This window comes from Coenobita brevimanus, chromosome 94, assembly GCF_032717465.1.
Source record: "Coenobita brevimanus isolate Jiangsu-jjx chromosome 94, ASM3271746v2, whole genome shotgun sequence".
Classification (NCBI taxonomy): Eukaryota; Metazoa; Arthropoda; class Malacostraca; order Decapoda; family Coenobitidae; genus Coenobita; species Coenobita brevimanus.
This window is the reverse complement of record NC_137047.1, coordinates 24,383,398-24,410,190: the sequence shown is the minus strand read 5'-3', so window position 1 is coordinate 24,410,190 and position 26,793 is coordinate 24,383,398. Positions and strand designations below refer to the sequence as shown.

General features: G+C 42.0%; 1 protein-coding gene and 1 pseudogene across 1 annotated transcript in view; one reads left to right on the top strand and one right to left on the bottom strand.

Annotated features, from left to right (window-relative positions):
• Positions 1-4,101: 4,101 nt before the first annotated feature.
• Positions 4,102-26,793, bottom strand: part of LOC145412865 (patched domain-containing protein 3-like) — a 136,332-nt gene continuing 113,640 nt past the window's right edge. Inside the window, exons 17-20 of the mRNA XM_080282665.1 lie at positions 21,962-22,137; positions 14,128-14,253; positions 13,683-13,823; positions 4,102-4,311 (exon numbers count right to left, since the gene is read on the bottom strand). Coding sequence (XP_080138791.1) covers positions 4,102-4,311; positions 13,683-13,823; positions 14,128-14,253; positions 21,962-22,137 — 653 coding nt within the window. The remainder of the gene's footprint in view (positions 4,312-13,682; positions 13,824-14,127; positions 14,254-21,961; positions 22,138-26,793) is intronic.
• LOC145413093 (5S ribosomal RNA) lies at positions 21,656-21,774 on the top strand (annotated as a pseudogene).

The following is a 26,793-nucleotide window of genomic DNA, read 5'->3' as shown; positions in this document are numbered from 1 at the left end:
GGGATGATTGTCTAGTGAGGATTCATGAAGGACACTAGCTGAAGGTTTGGATGGTGGTGGTAGCTGTGTCTCTGTACTGCATATGTTTATGACTTGTAGTGTTGGGTGGAGGAAGGATATTGTTGAGGTATTCAGTGTACTGCTGGGAAATTATTCCTTTTTTGTTTCTTTGAGGTTGGGTGGTGAAACATATGGATACCTGGGTGGGCTGAATCCTATACTGCAGCAGTAAACTGTGAACCCCATATATACATATGGTCCTTGATTGGTAGCACTTTTTGTGTGTTGGTGCAAGTGATCTATATTATGTGGTCTTTGTAGGTTATGTTATTGCTCTTAAAGCCTTGTTTTGTGTTCTTTGAAGCTTTTACTTTTCTGTAGTTGTTAAGGAGAGGACCTAGCGTGGACCTGAATTTTTCTTGCTGTTTTATTATAGTTTCCCCAGGCTCACATGAAAGCAGACATTGTGGACTACAGGCAAAAGCTGACCTTCTCTTGCAGTCCACCATGCTTCTTTGGGGGACTGGGAAGGAGTTGAGGGAGCAGCCGTTATACTGGGGCCACTTTGTGAAGGCGTACCTCTGTAGAACCCAGGCTATTGTAAATGATGATGTTCATGTGAAGTGTTTCTTTTCAGTTATTCCTTCTGTTTTCCAGAGACTGTTGTTGTTGCTTAATCCCAGTCATGCCTGACCCAGCAGACTCATTAGCCTCAGGTTAGCAACTGCTTCTGTGGGGCCATCCTACAGGTCCAGTACAGTACAGTACAGTACTGTGTATACACCATGTGGGGAGCTGGTGCCCTCTGATGATAGACATATCCTTGCCAGGGGCAGACTATAGTCCTCCTCACGGCAATTGTGCCGGGAAATATGAGGTGGTTTTGCTTCTGGGTGGATACCACAGTTGCCCCACTCAGAGTATGTAGGCCCCCCCTCATTGCAGTTGTTGGAAGGTAGTGCTAGTGATGCACAAAGGTGTGTCAATGCCTATGTTAACATGTGGTTATGAGACTGGTTTGGTAAGGAAGTGAAGAATAAAGAGTAAGATCAGTGGAGATGGGGCTGTTAAGAACTGTGTTTGGGTTGTGTAGATTAGGTAACATGAAAATACAGGGATTTTTGAGAGATGCAGAGATGTATAATAAGAAAGTCTCTTGATAAACATGTACTGTGAGCTTTGATGGTACGGTCATTAAGAGAGAACAGACATTGGAAACTGGCAGGGTGGTGGAAGGGGTGCAGGAATTTCTCACTTTACACTGTAGATATGGTCTTTAAAAACTACTGTTGTAATTGAAAATTGTCTTTTTGTTCATGGGGTAGGGATGAAATGAGGGATATTTGTGTAAGTGGACAGTTGAGAGGTGCCTAGTTATACCAGTGTCACAGCATGAAGGCATTCCTCTCTAGCACCTAAAAACTGCTGTAAGAGGGGATTGTGATCCTGCAAGAACATTTATCTTCTCAGTTACCCATAATAAAAAATCATAATAGACGTTACTAGTATCAAAATGGATTGATGTTGGGAGTGGGTGATTCAGTATGAAAAAAAAAAAAAAAAAAAATCTTTTGAAATGAATGGTAGTGTGTTGTATCAACCCTATCTCTTCTTTGCACATCCTGGCTGCATTTTAGTGAACACTGGTGTTTTATGTGAGATGTGTTCTTAGGTTGATTATAAGCAGTATTAAGAAAAATATGTTGGGTAACAGTGTGCTGAATGAGGAATTACTCTATATCATATGAATGAGTTTGAAAGTGAGAAAAGGCATAGTTGGCCAAGATGATGATGGCTGGATATGATAAATAAATGTGGATGGAGCAAGGTATGGAAAATGAAGCTGAGGAATCAACAGAAAATCAAAATGGATTAATGCAGCATGTAGAAATGCTCATCACAATGGTTGCATCGCTTTTTTTATCATGGTAGTCAGTAACTTTATTCTGCAGGTATATATGAAATGCATGTAAGGAGAAAAAAAAAAATTGCAGATTGTTTGGGGAGGCAGTGTGATAGTTTAACAGGCTTGGAGGATGTTTGAATGACTGTGTGGTCCATTTAACTGGTCATGCTGTCTGATGGTTTTCCTACTTATAGTTTCTGGATCCTACCTAACCCCATCTCAGATGTGTTATGATGATGATGATGATGATGATTATCATCTGGTATACAGGAAAAAAACTTTGTTGTGATCAGTTTGGTACCTCTCAGGGTCATATGAGATCTATTATAATGTACTTGTACTCCAAGTACAGTAATAATTAAGAATATGGTATATCACAGGGAATATAATATTGCCACTATGGTAAAGTAATATCTGAAGAAGTACAGTACATCTGTGCATTACATTTACAAGAATCTCCAGTAATATTTTGTTAATATACAGTAAAAAGATATAAATACTGTATAAGACACACTGATAGGATCCACCTCATAGGAAGAAAAGATGGATTTTAGCTAGTTTTCACTCGTCAGTTTTTCAGATGTTAAAATACAATTCAAAACAGCCCTGTAGATGGAGATATTGTCCAGTGTAATCATGTTAATGAGAAAAAATTACCCAGAATGCATATTATTACTAAAAGTATGCAGAAACACTGCAAAATGAAATGTACATACATATTACTGTACTGAAGCTAAAAATCTTAATCGTTTCGTTTAGTTTTGTTTTTAAAGGCTCCAACATGCTTGCATGTGTCGGCCTAATAGAATCCAGAATCACTTGTTACTCTAGATTTTTTTTTTTTCTTTAGTTAGGCTCATCTGACATTAGAAGAAGGCTTAGAAAGTTTAAGGTACAGTACCTGATTGATAAACAAACAAAAAAATATCATCAATGCGGATTTTGTCATAATGATGAAGGATATTTGAGAGTACAGTACTGTATTTTTCAGTCACGGACGAATCATAGCTTTGTCAGGCAGGAATCCTTAAAACAATGGTTCTTAACCTAGAGGTGTGTGAGCAGTTTCAAGGGAGGGTGTAGAGATCCAAAGGAAATGTAACAATTTGATAAGAGTGTGTCTCATGATGAACCTGTAGTTTATATTCATTACTCATATTATGTCTGTATCAACCTGTGAAGCATATTTGCTTTTGTTCCATTGTGAAATAGGATTGTTTTTTCCTCTGTCTGTTGCCCAGTTACCTCTCTCCTCCTTCTCTTCTTTGTTCTGGCCATTTCGAGAGCAAAATAGAGAACCCCAAAAATATATCAAAGGGCTGCCCAGACACCAAGTTTTCAGTCTAACACCAAAGGAGTTTCATTGTCATCAGGACTGGTCTCCATTCCCAGTCATTTCATAAATCTGCTCCCCTCCCCTCCTTTCTTGTACTTTAATTTTCAAACTGCAACAGCATCAAGTGCCAGTCACCCTCTATGTCCACACAAGACAGCTCCCTGTCTCTCATGTTTATGCTTTTACATTATTCAACTAAAATATTTTTAATTATATGAAGCAAACAGTATTGATGGTTCTGTGTTTTGAAAACTTTACTGTTTGGTTTGCTTTTCATAACGAGGAAGATTTTTGCTAAAATGAAAGGGCAATAATAATCAGTCATAATCATGACAATCATGTCCTGATTATGACTGATTTTAATGACTGGAATAAAATTTAGGAACCTGGGCTTGTACTTACCACAGTGTGATATTGGTGGTGCTTATAAATATGTAGTGTGATGGTGCTTATGACCATATGATGTGGTGGTATAATGACCATGTTGTGTTATGATGATGATCGTGAGTTGTGGTGGTGCTTATGACTATGTGGTGTGTTAGTGTCGACATGATTATGCCTGGACAGAAAGTATAATGTGTATTCTGAGATATAGAATCAGTATACCTTAACCCTGGGTTCTTATGCAACTAATGAGGCAATAAAGGCTTGGATGATGGATGGACGGACAGAATCATTTGGGCACAGTGAACAGTAACTGTAATTTGACAGTGTCTGCCATTCTCATCAGCTCATATTGCAAGATATGCAGGTGGCTGAGAAGCACAGAGGGTGGTCATCAGCTATAAGCTATTTTAAAAAATGAGCATTAATCATAAAAATCATTTGTAAGACTAAAGCAAGCTCCTCTTCATCAGTTTCAAGAGGCTGCTGTTGGCACCTGTGCATATATGTGTTCACTGATCTCCAGGTCCTTGGTGGTCAAAGTGGCAGACTGGTAGGTCGAGGGCAGGTCAGGGCAAGTTTCATGTTGAGCATTGTGGTAAGGTCGTGGGCCTATGAGGCTCAGCAGCACTGGGAGGAATGTCAGGCCATGGAACACTCCAAATACAAACACCCCAAAGAATATCTAGAAAGAAAATTAAACAACATGATATATAATTGCTGGACACAGTAATGAATTTCTTAGCAATAACTTAGAGAGAAGATAATGTCATATACTGTAGTGAAGTGAATGAATCTTCCAAAAGGGAAAGGACAACTAAACTGGAACATAAATGATGTTGTTTTACATCTAAGTGAAATACTGAACTGGAATTGGAAATTGCAAAGTTGCCATAGCATAATTCATATTTCATTGATTCAAATACAGTAAGGGAAAAAAAAGCCTGCATAGTACTATGCAAGGATTTTTAGTAAATAACACAAGGTCTGTTCAGAAAGTATCCAACCTTTTTTTTTTTTTTTTTTTTTTTTTTTTTTTTTTTCACCAACCAGTTGGAGGATTGGGGCAGGATTTTGTGTAGCACAGTACAGGACCTTCGTACACATGTGAGATTAATGCCAGTTGCCACAAGTGACTCAGCAGCTGTCAGTCAGCCTGCGTTCGTGATTGTGCACCTTATGCTCATCGCGTTTCTGCACTCATCACAATGACCGAAAAAGTCGAACATCGTTACAGCATCAAATTTTGCCAAAAACTAGGTGATACTCAAGTTGAAACTATTAGGAAGATCCAATAAGTTTGGAGAAATGAAGTCCAAGAGTGAGATCACTGGAAATTAGTTATTTGAGAGGAGCATGTATAGTCACATGGAGAGACAGACTGACAAATAAGGAAGTGAAAGAGCATTGTGGTGTGAATGTGAATGTGATAGGAAATGTTAGGAGAAATACACTAGGTGGTTTTGCCATGTGGAGAGGAAGGAGAGTGAGAGGCTGACGAGGAGAGTGTATGTGAGTGAAGTGGAGGGGGGGAGAGGGAGGGGGAGGCTGAGGATGAGATGGACGGATGGAGTGGAGAGGTATATGAAAGAGGCAGATGTGAGCTGGGGGGAGGGCAGTGAAATGGCAGGGGACAGGGCAACATGGAGGCGATTTGTTTGTGGCCACCCCTTATGGGATTGAGGATCTGGCACTAGATAGATAGACAATTGCTTAAAAAGTGGCCAAATTCTAACCGAGAGTGATCCACTTCCTGGGAGGCCATCAACAAGCAAGAGTGCAAAAAATATGAAGAAAATCTGTGATTTGGTCATGGGAAATCATCAGCTGACTGTTAGAGACATTGTCATTGAAATTGGAATCAGTAATGAATCATCACACAAAATTTTAATGGATGATTTGGGCATGCGAGGAGTTGCCGCCAAGTTTGTTCCAAAGTTCCTTTCATGTGAATAAGAAGCTCTGCTGGTGAATGTTGCTTAAGACATGTTGGAGTGTGCAAATTGGGATCCAGACTTTCTGAAGACTGTTATCACTGGTGATGAGACTTGGGTGTATGGATACTACCCGGAAAGCAAAGCAGAGTCGTCCCAGTGGAAGCATGCAGGGTTGCTTCAGCCAAAAAAGCATGACAGGTCTGGAGCAAGGTGAAATGCATGTTGACAACTTTTTTCGACTACCGTGGTGTTGTGCATCATGAATACGCACCAGAAGGTGAGACTGTCAACAAGTATTACTACCTCAACCTTATCAGTCATCTTCGTGATGCAGTTCGGCGGAAGAGACCAGGCCTTCAGAAAGCAGCAAGTTGGAAGCTACACCATGGCAATGCCCCTGCCCATTCTTGTCAACTGATTCAGGAGTTTTTGGCAAAGCACAACATCTCACAGTTCCAGCAGGCTCCATATACACAAGACATGGCTCTGTGCCGCTTTTGGTTATTCTCCAAGCTCAAAACTCTACTGAAGGGTTCCCAATTTGAGACGAGAGAAGAGATCACGATGATTGAGGTGAAGCACCTGAAGGAGATGTTGAAAGCTGACATTGAAAAATGTTTCAGGCAGTGGAAAGAACGAGGGATATGTGTGTCAAGTCAGAAGAGGTGTGTTAAGTCAGAAGAGGCCTATTCTGAGGGGTAATTACTGTAGTGTTGTAGCTCAACAGGTTAGCTATTTTTTTTTTTTAGAGCCTGAGGTCTGACACTTTCTGAACAGACCTCATATAAATAATCCTGAAACACACATAATTTCCACATTATTGTGTACTGTATATCGGTTGATTTAAAACAAAAAAAATAGTTTAACTCTACACTCCTTTCTTTGGGTACACCTTGAGGAAGAGGGTTTCAGCCATTTTATTACATCTGACAGTTAGATGCCTGAGAACATAGTATTGTACATCACTTTTTGTTGCCAGCAAAATACCACACAAGGCATGGTGATATTCCCATATGGTTGTTGATGTCTTATCCACTCATTCATAGTGACCTTTCTGTGACACCTCCTTCGTTGGGGAGCATCTGGAGCCCATTTTTACTAGTGGCACATTCATATCACCATCACTTCTTGTTATTTACTTTTACCTTTTTTTCCTGTGTGCTTCTTTGGGAGCTCCCTGTGTTGTGTGGTTTCCCATTTCTTTCAGTAAGTTTTCATCTTTTAATTCACCCTTTTATAAACTGTATTTGCTGTCAGGAAAGTTTTTAGACATGAGAGGAACTTGGATAGCTGCAGGGAAGTGCAGAGACTCATTTGTAGAGTTGCAGTCTTATTCTTTTTCATTTTAAGTTGTACAGCATCCACTCCTTATCATTATTTTTCCTTTATGTTTTGCAGCTGGCCAGTACGAGCATTGTTACAGTATTCCATTTTGGGTATCTTTTGTTTTATTCTGTCATCACAAACACTGGGATGTTTGCAGTGCCCACAGAGGTGCCTGGAGTGTTTCCCATGTACTAACCTAGAGTTTCTCAATCTTTTCAAGTTGTTCCCTCCTTGAAGAACTCTGAAAATACTCATGGCGCCTGTCAGTTTGCTCCCAAACCTCCATAATGTATTTTGACAAATAAACCATACTACTGTACTAAGATTCTAACCAGAAAAGTTTACTAGTTATTAAAGAAATGACAAAAAGATTGTGCTGGAGAGGGATGCCTCGTGTGTGGTGGCACCGATATGACTGGGATGGAGCTGCTTGGTTGTACAAACATTCCTCAAGTCCTAACCCATTCCCAGAATGGAGGATGGTGGCCTGCAGAGGAAGGGCAGCTTTTGCTCACACTCCACCAGGTTCACATTCAGATAACCCTGGGATTGCAACCAAGACTACTACATAACTGGAAAAAAAAAAAAAAAATACTGTATATTCTTTTCTGTCTTGTCAAAACAGGCAGGAGAATTTGGCTATGTATATAATGTTATTTTCCCCGCATTTTTATCAGACATACAACTTACAACTTAATGGTAGGTGGGGGTGCCCATCATCCACGTACTTAGTGTAGTGGTACTTCCTTTTTTTTTTTTTTTAGTTTATTTATTTATTTTTTTGGTTATTTCTGCATTGAGTGGCATGCCAAATGATTTCCTATAAACCAGGAAAGCATTTACAGTGCTGAGTGGTAACCTTATAACCAACCAACATGTGTTCCCTACCTGACAACAAGTGGGTTGGCGGAAGGTTAGTGCCCCTTCCCAGAAAACAACTAATGAAAAATACGAACAAGAAGCCTCGGACCAGGACTGACCAAACTGTGACAACTAAGGACCAAACAAAGGACATGGTATGGATAGCTACATGGAATTTAAGGGGTGCAAATGATGAGGTGAAAGAGAGAGAGATTGTCCAGGTGCTTGAGGGTGTGAAAGTGGATGTATGTGGATTAATTGAAACTAAATGGCGAGGTGAGAGTGTGAGAGAATGGGAGTATGGGTGGGGTATATGCGCGGAAGTAGGTGAGAATGAGAGGGCAAAGGAAGGAGTGTGTATTGTTGTGAGTAACAGATGGAAGGAGAATATAAAAGAGTATGGATCAGCTGGCTTAAGGATTATGTGGGTAAGATTGAATGTTGGACTACAAATGTGGGCGATTGCGTGCACGTATGCGTCAACACAAGATCGTGTAAGCAGAGTGAGAGAAGATTTCTGGACAAATGTGGAATCATGCATAGAAAAGTCTGAAAGGAATGAGAGAGTGTTTTTGATTGGAGATATGAATGGAAAAGTAGGGAATGTGAAAGTGGATGGAGTGGTTCATGAGTGGCGTGGGCCTGCAGAGAAGGATGAGAATGGTAGTGCTTTAGTGGACATTTGTGCCGGGAGGGGTTGGTGATAGCCAGTACCCTCTTCAGGCACAAAATGATCCATAGGTATACGTGGCGAGTGATGAGAAGGGTGGGTGGTGAACTGAATGAGTGGAAGGCAATGATTGATTATGTGTTTGTGGATGAAAGGATGAGAAAATGTGTAATGGATGCAAGAGTATATAGAGATTGGGGGAGTGGACTTTCTGACCACCTCTTGGTGGTGGTCAGAATCAAAGTCCAAATGAAATGGAGAAATAGAAGAAGGGAAGGACAGGAGAAAGTATTCATACAAGGAGGGTGGAAAGGTTACAAGAGGATGGAAAAAAGGCAGAATATAAGAGGGAAGTGGAGGAGCGATTGGGTAAATATGGGTTGGAGCAGATGCAGGACATGGAAGGTGTGTGCAAGATATTCACAGAAGAAATCTGTGCAGCATGAGGTGGTGTGTTGGGTGAAGAGAAGACGAAAGGGGGTGCAGGGAACAGCATGGTGGAATGAAGAGGTGAGAGAGGTAGTGGCACAAAAGAAGATAGCATATAGTGAGTGGATGAGGAACGGGCATGGAAGAAGTTGAGAGATGGAAGAGAGAGTTATATGTAGAGAGGAAGAGAGAGGTGAAAAGATTAGTAAGAGAGAGTAAGAAGAGAGTGGATGAGGAATTTGGAAGGAACTTGAGTGTAAAGCGGAGGGAATGTAAGAAAATGTTCTGGAAAGAGGCAAAGAGAGTTAGACAGGGTGCCAAAGAAGTTAGTTTGGGAGTGAAAGATAAAAATGGTAGATTACTAGTGGAGAAGGGAGAAAAAGTGGGCAGATGGAGAGAACACTTTAAGGAATTGTTGAACATAGAGAGTGAAAGTAATGCGAGTGTAAGTGGCTGGGGAATGGCTGGGAGAAGGAGGGATGTGAGAAGAGAGGAAGAAATCAGTAGGATGGAAGTCGTGGAAGCAATGAAGAAAGTTAAAATGGGGAAATACACAGGAATTGATGGAGCGTGTGGTGAAATGCTGAAGCATCGGGGGAGAGACAGAAATAGAATGGATGTGGAAGATGTACAGATTGGCCAGGTAGGAAGGTAAAGTCCCGGAGGATTGGAAGTCAGGTATAATTATTCCCCTGTACAAAGGAAAAGGGGAAAAAGAAGTGTGTGGTAATCATAGGGGCATTTGTCTTCTTAGTGGCAGTATCATTACCAGTGAGGTCTTGCCTAAGTGACGTATTTGCTGCTGCTATAAAGCTCGAATTGGGAAAAGTTTCAATACCATCTCAGCACTTTTGCGGCACCTCGGTTTGGGTTACCTTTCCTAGAAGGGTAGTCAAGTCATACCCACCTGCTCGTGGTGACCTCGCAGACACCCTGTTTTTTTGTTTTTTTTCCATTTCTGTTTTTTGTGCTTTTTTTTCTTTCAGTTTTCTTTTTTTCTCCTAAATTAGGGTGACACAAATGGGGGTGGCACTACCCAGGTTTATCCCGGGTAGTATTGTATATATGTTTTGGTGTTGTCATTTTGTTTTGTTTTTTTGTTTTCCCTTACCATGAGTAAACAACATCAGTGCCCTCGCTGCAGTAGGGCTGTAGCAAAAAGTGCACAAGCACTGAAGTGCGCCTACTGCAGCGAGTGGATTCATATAGCTTGTGAAAACTTGGATGCAGGTGACTATCCATTCATGAAGAAGAGCAACCAACTGGGCTTTCGCTGGCTGTGTAGCCAGTGTGTTGCACCAGCAGACGAGGTCTTGGCTGGTGGAGGAAGTAGTACAAAAAAGGAGTTTGAAGATAAAGTTATTGGGCCAATCTTTCAAGCAATCAGAGACGTATCAAATAGACTGGAGGCACTAGAGACCAAGGTCTCATCACCCATGGCGGTCACACAAGATCAGGCCAAGTCATTTGCGGATGCTGTTCACGGGTCTCTCGTGGGGGGAGGGAAGGATCTGCCTGGGGGCGTGATTGAGAGCAGTGCTCATGGCCAGAAAAAAGCCATTCATAGTCAGCATGTACTGATTGTGAAACCAGAGAGTGGTGCTGGTGCCCTGACAAATCAGATGGGACCAGAAGACATCAGAGGCATACTTAACTCGGTACCGGTTGATAGCTGCCTTAAGACCAAGGCTGGTGGGCTGGTAATGAAGTTTCCGTCAGCTGAGGCCAAGGGTGAAGCAACTGGGTGCTGACTGATCATTTTGGTTCTGAGGGCACTTTTTGCATATCAGAGCCAAAGATAATGTTGCCTAAAATGACCGTGACAGGCCTTTCCTCTTCCTTGGATGATCTGACATCATCCCAAATATTCTGAGAAAAAACAATAAAATTAAGATCCTCGTTGATCGAGGTTGTACCCTCAACCTTCTCTTCACAAGGACAAGGAATGACACCAAAACTGCTGTCTTGAAGATGTCGCCAGAGGTGAGATCCTCCATTGTAGAACAGGGCAATTACATGTATGTGGATCTTACAAGATGCCGCGCTTTCTATAGATTCTGGGCTGTCCAGGACTTCTTGAACATCATTTCCATCAAACTTTCTCAAATCCTGCCTCGTGCATGAGGTTGAGGATTTCATAACGGATGTACTGCACCTCCTGGAACCCCTTGAAGGAGTGCACACGTTGTGGCTATACTTTATGCAATATAATGTTCAGTATACATGGCTGCACCTTCTTCCACGTTGATTTGGTATCGACAGCAACGTGCTGCTGGTGTGATGGTACGTGGTACAGAGCTGAAGGCTGCTGCTGAGAAGTGCACAAGGCTTCACGACGCCCTAGACTTCAAGGCATCCGAGGGTTGGCTTTTCGTGTTTAAGTTACGGCATGGCCTTACCAACCATAAGTCTCATGGCGAAGCTTTGGACGCTAACGAGGATGGAGTAGAGGAGTTTTGGCACAAGGTGAAGGGCTTGATCGACAGGGAGGGCCTCACTCTCAGTCAAGTCTACAACGCTGACGAAACTGGTTTATTCTATTGCTCTTTGCCAACAAACACTCAAGCCGAGGAGACGGAGAAGCGTGTACCTGGCCACAAGCTTTCCAAGCAACGGCTATCTGCTTTGTGTTGTGCCAATGCTAACGGCATGCACCGGCTCAAGCCCGTTATTGTTGGCCGTGCAAAGCAGCCTCGGTGTCTTCGTGGGGTGATGGATGTCCTTCCTGTCGTCTGGTACCATTCTTTGAAGGCATGGTTCACAGCCCAGATCTTCAAAGACTGGCTCCACCGCCATTTCGTCAAGGAGGTCATACATTACCAGACGGAGAAACTGGGAATCCCACGCGACCAGGTAAAGGCCCTCCTTCTCCTCGACAATGCACCTGCCCACCCGTGCGACAAGGACTTGGTGACTGAGAATGGGTGCATTAGGTGCATGTTTCTGCCACCTAATACTACTGCTCTCATCCAACCAATGGACCAAGGAGTGATCGTGGCAATGAAGCGCCTATACCGACGAAAGTTCTTGGACGAGGTGATGGTTGTTCTCGAGGACGAGGACGAACGCAGGGAGGGACGGGACATGCGAGGCCAGCGGACTTTGGAAAACCTTCGCCGCTATATCGTCTGCCATTTACAACTGGGCCAGTGCATGGAAGGAAATCCCTGTCAAGACTCTAGAAAATGATTGGTCTCGTCTGCTTCTCGGAACGGATGCAGAGTACGATTTCCTAGGTTTCGACGTGGATGACTTGCATGCACGTCTACGAGCGCACAGCTATGATGTTGATGTGGACGAAGTGCGTGAGTGGTTGGATGGTCGATGAGGGCGATCCTAGGTATCAGACCCTGTCTGATATTGGGATCGCATCTTCAGTTGCAGGTGTCAGTACCCAGCTTGAAGATTCCAACGAGGATGGCGACGATGATGCGGACTCTTCTCAGCATGACACAACTCCAGCCATCCCCAAGCTGAGTGCACTCCGGGAACACCTAGAGTTCGTTCTGGACTACCTGGAACACCTGGACTGCGACAGGGAGATGGGGCCCTTGGGACTTGTGGAGGAAGTGCGTGCTTTCAGGCAGCACATCATAAATCGTCAGAATCGTCGTTCCTTGTGTCAATCAACGATTGACAGCTTTTTCAGGCCTGTGACCGCCGCTGTGCCCAGCCCTGGCTCCACTCCATTGCCTCCCCAAGACAGGCCCTCATGCTCCGAGCCACAGCCCAGCACATCAGCCACGGTGAAGTCACCGCCCGACTTGAGTTTGCGTCTATCTTCAGAGTCGTTTGCAGTGGGTACGCCATCACCATGACCCAGTGACGCACCCCTAGGTCACCTGCCAGTGATACTCTCAGACTCTGACAGTGATTAAACGACAAGAGCTTCTCCACTAGACCACACGGGAATTTAGTGTTGTGCAGTGAAAGAAAAACAGTGCATACAGTATTGTAAAGAAAATAGAAATTTGAGTGAAAAGAAAATTTTTGGACTAAATTTAATGTTAATACTGTACAATTGTGATTTGTTTTGAAATTGGTTTTATGAGTGGAAAGACTTTAAGTGCAGAATGCAACACTTATTAAGTTACAATGGAGCATAAATAAGACAAAGAGTGCGCAGTGTGAAGAGAATGGACTTCTGAGTGCGAATGACTAAGTTCAGTGCAAGACTTCATGAACAGTGTACTTCAAGTGCTTCAGGAAATCCTTCTTACTCAGAGTCTGAGAGGAGGGGTTATTCATCGAGATGGCCATGAACTTGCTGTAAGTAGGCAGAATGTTTCATACTGTACTCTACTGTATTTTCCATACTATTCTTACCTCAAACACCTCATTTCTCTCTTTTATGTCCCTATTGGTGTGAATATATTGTGTCTTAGGTGCTATGCATGTGCACTAGGGAGGTGTTTTTCTGAGTTAGGCTAGGTTAGGGTCCATAACTACCAGTCCAGGAGCCAGGGACTTGTAAGTACCCAGAATGTTTAATATTGTATGAACCTACCTCAAAAACCTCATTTTATGCTTCTTTTGCATTTATTTCAATCTTTTATGTGCCTTATTGGTGTGATTTGGGTCTTAAATAGGTGCTATGCATGTCCAGAGGGAGTTGTATAGGTGTTTTTCTGAGTTAGGGTCCATAAGTACAAGTCCAGGAGGCTGGTGCCCACTATCCGGACAGGACCACTTTCCAGACATGCCTGTGGCTCTATCACGTCGGATAATGGAGGGATTACTTATATATATATATATATATATATATATATATATATATATATATATATATATATATATATATACAGGTGTAAATCATATTACTTAAATTCTTACCTTAAAGAAAGACAGAAAAACATGAGAATCTGAGTTTGCAAGTAGTATGAATGCCAAGAATGTTGAGAAAGCACCATTGATAACTGGCGGGCCCATCTCTCGTATGGTCACCTTCACTCGTTCATTTTTTGTCCCCCTCACCTGTAGGTGATAAAATGAAGTTGTTGTAGATTATTCATGGCTAATATAATCCTGTTTATGACCACAGATTGTTTAAACCTTTATGATTATAATATATACAGTACAGTATCCAGTTATCTTAAAATATGCAATATTCTGGGAAGAAAAGTAATATACTGTATTCTAAAGGCTTGACTGGTAGCTAAATGAAAGTAAGGCTTATTGGTTCTTTTTTTATTCTTTCTGGACCCTATGTGGCATATGGTAATGATGATTTTGCATAACTGTATGTTATTTTTTATTTACTTCCTGTCACACTACGTACCTGCAAAAAGTGAAGGGCAATGTGAACTGAGTAGTCAACACAGAGTCCTACGCAGAGAACAAGATTGATGCAGGATACAGTGTCAATTGTTAGATCCCACCAGGTCATCAGAGCCATCACATCAATCTTGGGTCAGAGGATGAGAATTATGGAAAATTATTGTAGACCTTAAGTCACACATGCTCCCTACGTGTCAAGTGGGTTGGTGGAGGGTTAGTGCCCCTCCCTGTAAGGGAGGGATTATGGCGTCTGGCAATAGATAGATAGATAGAAGTGGCATTGATATATGAATAACACCTCTTTAGAAAGACCATATACTGTATTATACCATTAAGTATTGTAGTACATTAACCTAGTCTGTCATTGTACACACAACCACCACTTATTCTTGTATTAACTCTCATTTCTTCCTGGCCCCATCCACAATATTAAACTTCCCCATATTCCCATAACTGCTCAGTAGGAGACTGGGTCTAGCTGTTACCATGCCAAATAGTTGCACCCCCAATATTTCAATAATTAGTAGATGAGGGAGTGGTCATTGCCACGTTTTCCAGCTTTTAAGCAAATGTGAGGCCTGAAATGGCAACTTGAAGACTTTGCTTAAATAAGAGTTAAGGGAAAAAAAAAAATTGCTGTTTCAACCATCAAAATTATTTCCCATGTTAAAAGTTATTTTGCTGTATCTGTTTCACTTTTTTGATGCAGCTGATTCACTTGGTGCATAGTACCATGAAAGTCACTTGGTGCATAGTACCATGAATGTAAAAATACAGTGAAATTAACAATGGCTTGTGGTTAAGGTAAAAAAAAAAAAAAAAAAAAAAAAAAAAAACTCTTTCAATTGTCAAAATTATTTCCTATGATAAAAGTTATTTTGCTATATCTGTTTCGGATTCACTTGGTGCATAGTACCATGAATGTGAAAATACAGTGAAATTAACAATGGCTTGTGGTGGTGGTGTCCATTTTCAATTTTGTAGACAGAAAATGGCCAAGTATACGAAGAACCATTGTTTGAATTTGTTGTTTTTGGTTAGATGTTGCAGTACTAGTTTACTCCTTTAGAGAACCACTGTGAGAAATTGTCCCAGAGTTTTCAACTGTGTCATAAATCATGCCTGAATTATCAGTGAAAAAAATATTTATATCATGAATGCAGCAGCCAAATGAGTTGTGGATGATAAAAATTTACGTGGTTCAGATTTTTAAAGTGTAATGTAAAAGTAACATAATGATTAATGAGCAGTGTTGGCAGTTGAGATCTTTTTGTAGATCTGTGTACAGTAGGTAGTATGTGTGTTTATGTCAGTTTATCTATCTGTGTGTCTGTATTGATCTGCCTATCTATCTAGCTATCTATCTGTGTGTCTGTCTGTCTGTCTGTTTCTCAGACTGTCTATTTATTCATTCATTTATCAGTCTGTCTGTATCAGTTTATCAGTCTACCTTTTTATTAGTCAATCTGTCTACATCTAATTCTATATCTCTGTCTATCATCAGTAAACAGTGAATATGGAACAAGTGGGTGGTTCAGTGAGTGCCAGTGATGGTGATAGAGTGACTGAATGTGAGTGATTCAGTTCTTTACAGAGGTTGTGATTGAGTAATTGAGTGAATTATAATGGTGTAATTTAGTTTTACTTATACTACATCCAATATGCCAATAGCCTGCAATCACATGCTAATGACATTAGAATAATGATGGATATAATTGGGTTTATAAGATACTGTATACAGTAAAACCTAACTACAAAGGACTTCAGTAGACCGGAATTCACTTTCATTGGAGTCGAGGAACTGACCGGACTATCCATCCATCCATCATCCAATCCTGTGTTACCCCGTGAGGAATGTAGGAGCCCAGGTTAGGCAAGTTGGTCCTGACATTTAAGGTGAGACTGTCCGGCCTCACTCATTCTTGAGTGGCATTACATGAGCAATAAACCCCAACCATCCCTTGGATATAAACCTTCACTGGCTCAATCTGATTGGAGGGCTATATTTACCCACTAAACCACCAGGCACCATAATTTGGTTATGTGGTTAGCATCCAGTGTAGTAAATGGTTTCCTGGTGTTCAGGATAATCATTTGGCTTGCCATTCAGTTTAGAGTCAGCTAAAAGAAGAAGGAAGAGGAAAGAATGAAGGAAAGAAAGACAGAAGAGGGAGTGTAAAGTCACCTGTAGGCAGAAGGATGAGGAATGAATGATATAAAGACAGAAGAGGAAGGAAGAAAAGAAGGAAGGGAGAAGAGGAAAGGGCAGACACCCAGGAGCAGCACTACATTGAGTGAGTGGATGGTGAGCGCCCCCAACTGGACTAAATTCTTATATTTCGGGAAAACTCCGATAAAGCTAGAAGCAGTCTGGACTGCCTGACCTCGGTCCGGAGCAACCATACTGTCTGCGCAGTTTGTGTGTTCATGCATTGGTTGGTGGCGGGCTGGTGGCGTCACTATTGCCCCCTTGCACTCTACTTCAGCCCAACCCACATCATTTCCCCAGAAGTCCCTGATATACTGCTTGAGGGTGACGAGTGATAAATGAAATACTGTACACAGAGAAAGTGAACATCATTAGTTTGTGTGATTGTAAATGCAGTAATAAGGTGTACAAAATGTACAGTGCAGTATTTGAAAAGTGTTTAAATTTAAGTATAACAATAAAGTATTTTCTAAATGCTAAAAAATTATAGAAAAGTGGTCTACATTAATATTAATATTAATATTAATATAAACTCAAGACACCAAGCATTAATCACACAGTACACAGCATACAGGGTACAAGCTACACCTCCAATCATCCATGATTCAGCTTCTGCCAGTGAAGACAATCAGAAGGATGATTCACTGTTCCTTGACGATGACCCTGATGATTATGGGTAATGATTTTCAAGGATTTGCTCTGAAGGATCCCTTACCAGGTGCTGAATAATGATAAATACTCGGCAAGGTGGGGGAAGAGTTGGGTGAGCCAATTGAGTCGGAATGGATATGTAAGAAAATACAGTATTCTTTATTACTTATGAGTTTTATTGTGTCCAAGCCTTGCTTAAATTTTACTGTTATGCAATAAATTATTTATAGTTGCATTTGAGAAAAGTTGAGGCAAATGGGATATTGCCATGAATTAGAAGGAACTGGTGGGGTGAAGCAGGATGGTGGCCATGACACTCTTCATTTTGTTTAGTTTTTGAAGGCTCCAACATGCTTGCATGCATCAGCCTTGGTCACCTTATTGTGGCTGTTCATGCTGCTTGATCTTTGGCAGCTTCCCTATTCAGACCCTTATCCCTGAGGTGACACTCAATGACCTTATCCCAGGTCTTTTCAGTCTATAGTACATCTCGCAACCCTACCCCTGACATCAGCAATTCTCATTTTCTGCACCCAGTTATCATCCTCCATCCTCTCCACATGCCCAAACCATGTCAATCTACCTCTCCTCATCGTAACACCAATACACTCCAGTCCCATCCTACCCCACAACTCTTCCATCATAAACCTAGCCCCCCCAGGCCTCACACTTAGGGACGCACTGCACATCCACCTAATCATTGTCATTTCTGTAGGTTTGAGCCTGCAAATATCCTCATCCTTTACTGCCCAGGTCTCACTACCATACAGCATTACACTTCTAACACATGCTGCATACAGAGATCCCTTAGCAGGGAGGGAGAGCCTCCTCAGTGTCAGGAGAGGCAACAGCTCCCTGAACTTCTTCCAACCACTCCTCACTCTAATCACAGAGGTAGCTCCTGCCCCACCTCCAGCACTTAACAAGTCTCCTAAATAACAAAACTCTTCCACGTACTCAAGAGACCCTCCAGTAAGTTCAATCCTTTCACATCTGACAATCTCCACCAGCTCTCCCTGACACACTGCACACATGGAATCAGCATTATCTCACAATCTACATCTAATATCACTACATCTCTTATGCACCTACTTATCATAGACACTGCACAAGATAGAAATACTTTCCACACCATCACACCAGGCTACTCTCTCTCTTCTTTGTCAGTACTGCCACCAGCCGTAGATACCATCACTTTTGTTTTATCTGCATTTACTTTTAAGCCCTTGTACACATACCAACTCTCCACTTTGTAAATCATTCCTTCGCCTCCCTTTCATTCTCAGCAGTCAACACCAGATCATCAGCAGACAACATCTCCCATGGAAGTCCATTTCTGAAGTCATATAAGGGGGCTTCAGGTGCCATGATAAACAATAAGGGACTCAGAACTGACTCGTGGTGCATACCAACATTCATGGAAAACTAATCACTCATATCTCCATTCACCCTACGTGGCCATAACCACCTTAACCAACCACTCCTTATCCCAGGCTTTCTTAATGTCCACTTCACCACCTCCCTAGGGACTCTGTCAGAAGCCTTCTCCAGATCAACAAAAACAAAGTACAGTTCCTGTTTCTTTTCTATATGTTTTTCCTTTTCATATATGAAAATATCTTCTTGTGTGTGTTACAGACCGCATGGCCTTTATCAAATTTAAACCTTGCTAAAATTATACGTGTTGTGTGGCAGACTGCTTATGGTATTACATGAGAGAATAACTTGGACTAAGAGGTGAATGTGAGTGGATACTGCCACGAGTCAGAAGGAACGCGGCTATTTACATGTTAACAAATATTGCGAGTTGGCGATAATCAAGTTCAGCATGGTATGGCCAGAATAAAGCAAATGCTAAATTCAGGTACCCACTGTATACTCATATATTATACCATTTTTTTATATGATGATGATGATTATTGTAGTGAATGTATAATACAGTACAGTACAGTGGGCTCGCACAGTACGCGAGTGGATGAGTGGTCCTGGTCCTCGTGCACTGGGAAATCGCACACTGTGAGTACATAATCTCATGAGAAAAATTACATATGGGCAGTACCCCCTCATACCTTGACATTTTTGTACCTTTAGAGACATAGTAAAGGGAAAATTTTTCAGACATATACTACAGATATAGCTACTGTAACAAAACCATGGTCAGTCACCTTAACAACAGTAGACAACAGGTCTGATGGACTTAAATAACAGGGGTTCCAAGGCGCGGCAACACTTACAGTGCCACATCCCCCACCTGCACCCCCCGCTGCACCAACACTTCTGTCCCCAGACTTTTCTTGAGCACCTTCCCCACGAGCCTCTAACTCAGTCACTTCGGCCTAAAACCCCTCGAAGTCAATTGTTGACACAACTGACATTGCATCCTCTTCTTCCTTTACAGGAACAGGCTTAGACGACGTAGCTGGTTTCTCACTTTCACTTTCTTGAGGCCGCCGTGTGTAAGTTGTTATGAGCGTCTGCCTCCTCCTGTTAATTTCTTGCCTGTGCCTATCTGTGTAGAAGCAGAAGGCTTGGTCAATACTAACAAGAACCTCCTCCATTCTTTAGTGGCCGATTTCATGTTCCTTCACTTCTTCTTTGAGCCATGGCAGCGAGGATCTTGCTTATCCTTGACATAAACAGTTCTCTGCCGCCCTCCATCACACTAGGCTCCTCAGCTTGACCCTGCCTGGCCTCGGGCTCTGTGTCAGCCTCATCTGTCCATTGTGACACTTCCTGGGGAGGCTGTTCCTTGGTAGTAGTGTGCGCTTCTCGTATGTCTGCCAACGTAACGTCCTCGAAACCTGGTACAGCTTGTGCTGCTGTTAGTGTTGCTGCCTTGATGGGTGCATTGTGTGGGGGTGGGGATTGCATAGTCAGGGAAAATGACATTTTTGAGCCATTCCTTGTCTCTGCCTCAAGTATTGTGGGCTAAACTCATGTAATCAAGGTTTTTTGGTTATTATTTTTGGTCACTCGCATACTATGCGATTCGCATACTGTGAACTCGCGTACTGTGCAAGCCCACTGTACTGCTAATGTAGTAAAAACAGTTGGTGACGCCACTGTTGATGAGATCCGGACTAGTGTTTGATATACTGTATTGGAAAAAGTTTGGGTTAGCAGGAGGAAGTCCAGATGTTGCTTTTATTGGAGTTTCACTTTTTTCAGAATGGCTTGGGCCTCAGTTAGTCTTTTATAGTAAGGTTTTACTGTTTAGCAGTTTACCCCAGGATGCGTAACAAGTTGCCCTGTATATGGGGTAGATTGTGACCGGTGACATCCCATCACAAATCTTTAAACAACTCTGTCACAAAAATGTTTTTGTGTACTTTGTTTAGAAGTGAAGCTTGGACGTTGTTGGAAGGACACAAGTCAAGAGTGAGAGCAGTGGAAATGAGTTATTTAAGAGGAGCCTGTGGAGTCACATGGAGAGATAGGCTGACGAATGAGGATATAAAGGAACGTTGTGGTGTTGATTTGGATGTGATAGGAAGCGTTATGAGGAACACACTGAGGTGGTTTGGCCATGTGGAGAGGATGGAGGGTGAAAGACTGACGAAGAGAGTGTATGTGAGTGAGGTGGAGGGGGGAAGAGGGAGGGGGAGGCCGAGGATGAGATGGAGGGATGGGGTGGAGAGGTATATGAGAGAGGGGGGTGTGAGTTGGGAGCAGGGCAGTGAAATGGCGGGGGACAGGGCGACTTGGAGGCGATTTGTTTGTGGCCACCCCAAACGGGATTGAGGCGTCTGGCAATAGATAGATAGATAGTCTAGAAGTATAATAAAATATAGTAAAAGGAATTATTTTCCTACTTCGGTACAATAAATCGTGAAGTTATAGTATACCTTTAACCAATGATGCATTGAGGAAAGATATAAAAATTGTTACAGCTAGACCCAGTCTTCCCTAATCAGCTATAGGAATATGGGGAAGTATAAATACAGAAAATAACATGAAAATTGGTTAGACATAGATTGCCTTAATTCTCTCTACCTCTTTTCATTTCCAGAAATCCTGTTCTTTGTCTTACTGTGGTGTACTACTGTAATACTTTATTCCATATACTATCTCATCTATGTGGTAGGTGGGGGGGCTCACTATCCACTCACTCGATGAAGTGCTGCTCTCAGGTGTCTTACCCTTTCCTCTCCTCCATCCTTCTTTCCTTCCATCCTCTTCTGTCTTTCTTTTCTTCATTCTTTCCCCATCCTTCTCCCTACAGGTGACTTTACACTCCCTCCTCTGTCTTTCTTTCCTTCATTCTTTCCTCTTCCTTCTGCCTGTGGGTGACTCTACACTGAGTGACAAACCAAATGGTTTCCTGTACACCAGGAAACCCTTTACTATGCTGGGTGGTAATCATATAACCAAATTTTGACGCCTGGTGGTTTAGTGGGTAATTATTGTGCTCCAATTGGATTGAGCTGGTGAAGGTTTATATCCAAGGGGTGGTTGGGGTTTATTGCTTACGTGATGCCACTCAGGGATGAGTGAGGCTGGTCACTCCCATCTTAAATGTCAGGACCAACTTGCCTAGCCCTGGGCTCCTACGCTGCTAATGGTGCAACGTAGGATTGGATGAAGAATGAATGAATGAAACTATCTCATCTTTTGCTGGATGTAGGAGATAATGCTCTCATGGTCCCTGGAGTAGCTAAGAAAAATTTATATATACTGCCATACCACGTTGAGTACACCACTTCCCGTCCGATCAGCGAAGTTAAGCAACATTGGGTCTGGTTAGTACTTGGATGGGTGACCGCCTGGGAACACCAGATGCTGTTGGCATAACGTTCTCCCTGCGTGTCAAGTGGGGTTGGTGGAGGATTAGTGCCCCTCCCTGTAAAACAATTAACTCTAAGCCCTTGGCCACCCCGTTTGGGATACATGGCGTCTGGCAATGAATGAATGAAAATCTCTCCTTGTTCCACTTCCCTGTGAACCCTCTCCAAATTCCTCTGCAGTCAAAACATACCAAGGTGAGTGAAACACAGATGAGGACGTAGAAAGATGCAAGTATGTTGGCAAGGAGGAGGAGGGTCATGATGATCACTGCAACCATGGCCAGGCTCAGGTTCCTCGCCAACTCCTTGGCAATGATTTTGTCAGTCTCCCAGCTGCTGTACATCATGGCTATTGGTGCCGCAAAGTCTGATGGTAATGTTCAGTAAAACATTAGCCTAGTACAGGTTACTGCAGAAATTATGTCAGATGTGCTATTAGTTTTTATATTTTACAATAGATTCACTGCCATGTGAAGCCATTAGTGACAATAATCAGTGTTTGTGGACTGTGATTTCACAACTTCTGCTACTGTTTTCAGTATCTAGTACAGTACCATAATTTTATTGGACTGTTGTAATTTTACATTACAACTTCTTGAATGGTAGTAATGCTAGTATAGTATTATAGTAACTCGATTGCTGTACTAAAAGTTTAATTTGCCATTCGTATTTTGAAGTATCCATATACAGTAAAACCTCCCCTAGTTGACATTCTCCTAAGTCAGGATTATATATAAGTCAGCATGGCTCCAAAATATTCATTCAAAAAATCATTTTCGAAAATTGACCAAGTGGCAAAAAAATAGTCGGCAAAATTTATCCTAAGTCGGCAAAGTGCCATCTAATAACAACCAAAACTTGGCATATCATGTGAGGCATGATGCGTCAGGGTCTCCTGTTCAAACCTGTGGAAGTCAAAATTAAGTCAGCACATTGGTTGTTGGCCGGCAATATACTGACACGTGGTATAAACATACTGAGCCGCCACGCCGCATGTCATATAGAGGTCAGTCTTGCCCCAGCCACCACCCACGATGGGTCTCTCCTGCTTGCTCATGGCTGTCACAAAGTGTTACACACTTTTCAAGTATACCTATCCTGCCTCCTGCCATCATGGTAAGTGATCTTGGACACTTTTTTGGGGGGAGACGGGGGAAGAGGTGCTTCTCATTAGGCGGCAGTTTGCCTAAGTTGGCAAGGCCTCAACCCCTCTTATGCCAACTTGGGGAGGTTTTACTGTACTGTACAGCAGGGCAATTGAGTCTGGATTTTTTTTTTTTTTTTTTTTTTTTTTCAGTAAAATGTCAGTAAAACCTAACCTGTACAGTGGATCACTTTACTTGAATAAGAGAGGTAGGTAGATCCTTGGAGAACATACCACAAAAATTTGAAGAAAAACAGTGAAATATAAACCTAAGTTCAAATTTTTGAAAAAGTGGTGTTAATTACCCCAGGCATGGGGCATTTAAGACCACACTAAAAAGAGCTTTTGTTTCAAGTAAAAGGGAGGTACATTTCATCATCATATTTGCTGTACTGTACTATAACCTAAACACTTGAATTTAGCAAACAACAGGTCTGCAACTTGGACACCACTGATCTCACATGAAGCCTACCATCTAGGTAACAATAAAGAACTTCCTTGTCAAATGAAATTAAATGTCCTTTCATCATCATATTTGCTGTGTTGTACTGTATTATTAACACTTAATCAAGTGCACATTAAGTCCACCACTTAGCCCACAAAACTTAGTGCCCAGTAAGTCCCTGAAATGTATAATTTGTTACAACTTTATTCTTTTTCTCATCATCAGTTTTTACCCTCTGCACAATTCTGTCGACAGTTATAACATTCTTATCTTCAGTTTCTGCAACTTGAAGGCCACACAACCCAGTTTACACTTATTTGTTTCGCATTGTCTGTTAAGTTTGTCTCATCATAATTGATGAAATTGGCCGGAGGTACTCCAATGACACTGTCTTCTAGATTACGATAGTACTTGTAAACTTCATTTCTGAGACAGCTGCACATTTCCTGCTTATATTCTGACACATCCGGTGCATCAGAATATTCGAGTGCCTGCTAGGAAACCCACGTGCCCAGTCTTCTCCCGGTAAATTCTTAAATTGTTCGACATGTATGTGTTGACGATCCAAGTGGTGTTTTGCAAATTTCTGTATGTGGAACATATCAGATGCAAGATCAGAATCCCCAAGGGCAGCAGTGTATTGAGCAATAGACTCCTCTTCAAACTGCAGCATTGATGTCTTCTGTCTTACCCTCCCAGGTTCCTTAGATCTCCCTGACACAACTTGTTGTAATGATGTCTTGGGGATTGGGGATACAAAACTTCTTGGCTGCCTGATGCTGGCTCATTCCATCCCTTACTGCAGCAACAGCCCATGTCGTGGTCTCAGGAGTGTATTGGACCTTGGAGGATGTCACTTTTTTCTTATAGTGACGCACCATTCAGAAACAAACAGAAAGTACATAAGTTGAGCAGTGGTCTCAATTACCCCAGTATGGTGGTCTCAATTACCCCATGTTATATAAACATTAATACAGAGTAAACATTAATGTTGATCATTACCAGATTGGCTGTATACATACATAGTACGTAGGATATAAGGCTATATATCACTTGAATATGGACTGGCTGAGGGATACGGCTTGGCTGCAGCACACCTTAGCATTCACATTTGAAATTTCCTGTCAGTTAGGGGTACTTCTGGGATCAGTGGAATAATGTGCTTTACATCCTACAGGACCCAGGTTCGAATCCCGGCTGGGGCAGGAAACAGTTTAAGGATTTGAATTTAATTAAATCAGGCTTTACTGATCTACCAGAAGACCCGCCGACATGTCGTAAAAATACCCCCGCTAATACCAATACACCAGTCCTGTATGAGACAGCCCTAGCATGTATTCAATATGGACGGTGGGTGTTAGCGCCGAAGTGGTGACATGTAGAGGTGTATGGTATGTAGGAGGACTGCTGGGCCTTGATAGCAGGCTGTGAAGCCTATGCACACACACACACACACACACACACACACACACACACACACACACACACACACACACACACACACACACACACACACACACACACACACACACACACACACACACACACACACACACACACACACACACACACACACACACACACACACACACACACACACACACACACACACACACACACACACACACACACACACACACACACACACACACACACACACACACACACACACACACACACACACACACACACACACACACACACACACACACACACACACACACACACACACACACACACACACACACACACACACACACACACACACACACACACACACACACACACACACACACACACACACACACACACACACACACACACACACACACACACACACACACACACACACACACACACACACACACAAACACACACACACACACACACACACACACACACACACACACACACACACACACACACACACACACACACACACACACACACACACACACACACACACACACACACACACACACACAAAACATTAATAGTACATACCATATCTACATAACCATATCAACAGCATCTTTCTTATATTTATTCGTTCTCCCTAGGAATCATCTAAGTAAAACTGTTTTAAGGTGGCCTCAGTTGCCCTGGGTAGTCTCAATAGCTCCTCTGTACAGTATTCTTATATACTGATTAGGAGAGCTAAATTCACTAGAATGGGAGGTTCATTGTTCACAAATTTTCAGTACTGTACTATAATTTCATTTCTTTCTTTATTATCCGTGTTTATGCGGTGGTTTTAATAGATGAGATGTGGTAGTCATGATGTCATAGGCTATATAGCAAAGAATATGTTTGACATGGAGTGGAGGACTATAACCGTCACAGGAATTAGCAGCACTGAAGTGTCTAAGATATTCTTTTGCACTCATGAGCACAGTCTGCCAGTCAAAGCTTTTTATGCAGTGATTACTGAGAACAGTAAAAAAACAAGGTAGACAGCTGAGGAAATATCTAAAGTAATTCAAGTTAAGGTAATTACTGCTGTCCAAATATCTACATTATTTAGCCACTAAGGCTTGAAATCTGGAAAAATGCTGAAAAAGACATGGGAACTTGGGCATATGGTTTAATGTAGTTAAACGTCGTCATCAACATCAGCATCTCTGATGCCTTGCTCCCTCTTGTGAACCCATTTACAGGGGATAGCCCTAACAGAGCTGCTTTCAGGATACTTTGTCCTGTCATTCCTGTTTTATTCTCTCAAATAATCCTTTTGCCTTTTTCTCTTTTTTTTTCATAATAATTAGATACCATTAAGCTTTTAGGAGCATTATATTAAAATAAAGTCATTTAATAAACTTTTTTTTTTGTCTCAAATTGTGTCCTGTAAACCAGAAAACCATTTACTATGCTTGGTGGTCACCTTACAACCAAACCATTGTGTTTTCTGTATATCATAAAAGTGACAAAGAGAGTTTGGAAAGTGTTAGGAACCCACCCAGTAAAAAATAAAAATACAAGTGAATTGTCTTGGAAATGTGAAATGTAGGGGCACAAATGATGAAAGAAAGGGGTCTTGTTCAGGTGCTTGAAATTGTCAAAGTGGATTTTGTATATGGGTTGAGACCTGCTTGAAACCTATGTGTGTGAAAGAATCAACGTACAGTATGGACTTGGCATGTGTGTTGGGGTGGATGAAAGTGCAAAGGCAAAGAAGGATGTATGCACTGCTGTGTGCAAGAAATGGAGGTGCATATAAGAGAGTATGGACCAGTAGGATCAAGGATTGTATGAATAAAAATGAAAGTAGAAGTACAAGCACGGACATTTATATACATATATGCTCTAGCAGATGATTGAGTGGCTAGAATAAAAGTTCTAGGGGAATGCAGAAGAATGGTTGTAGAAGTTTCTGTCTATCTATCTATAGCCTGACGCCCTAATCCCGCAAAGGGTGGCCGCAAACAAAACGCCTC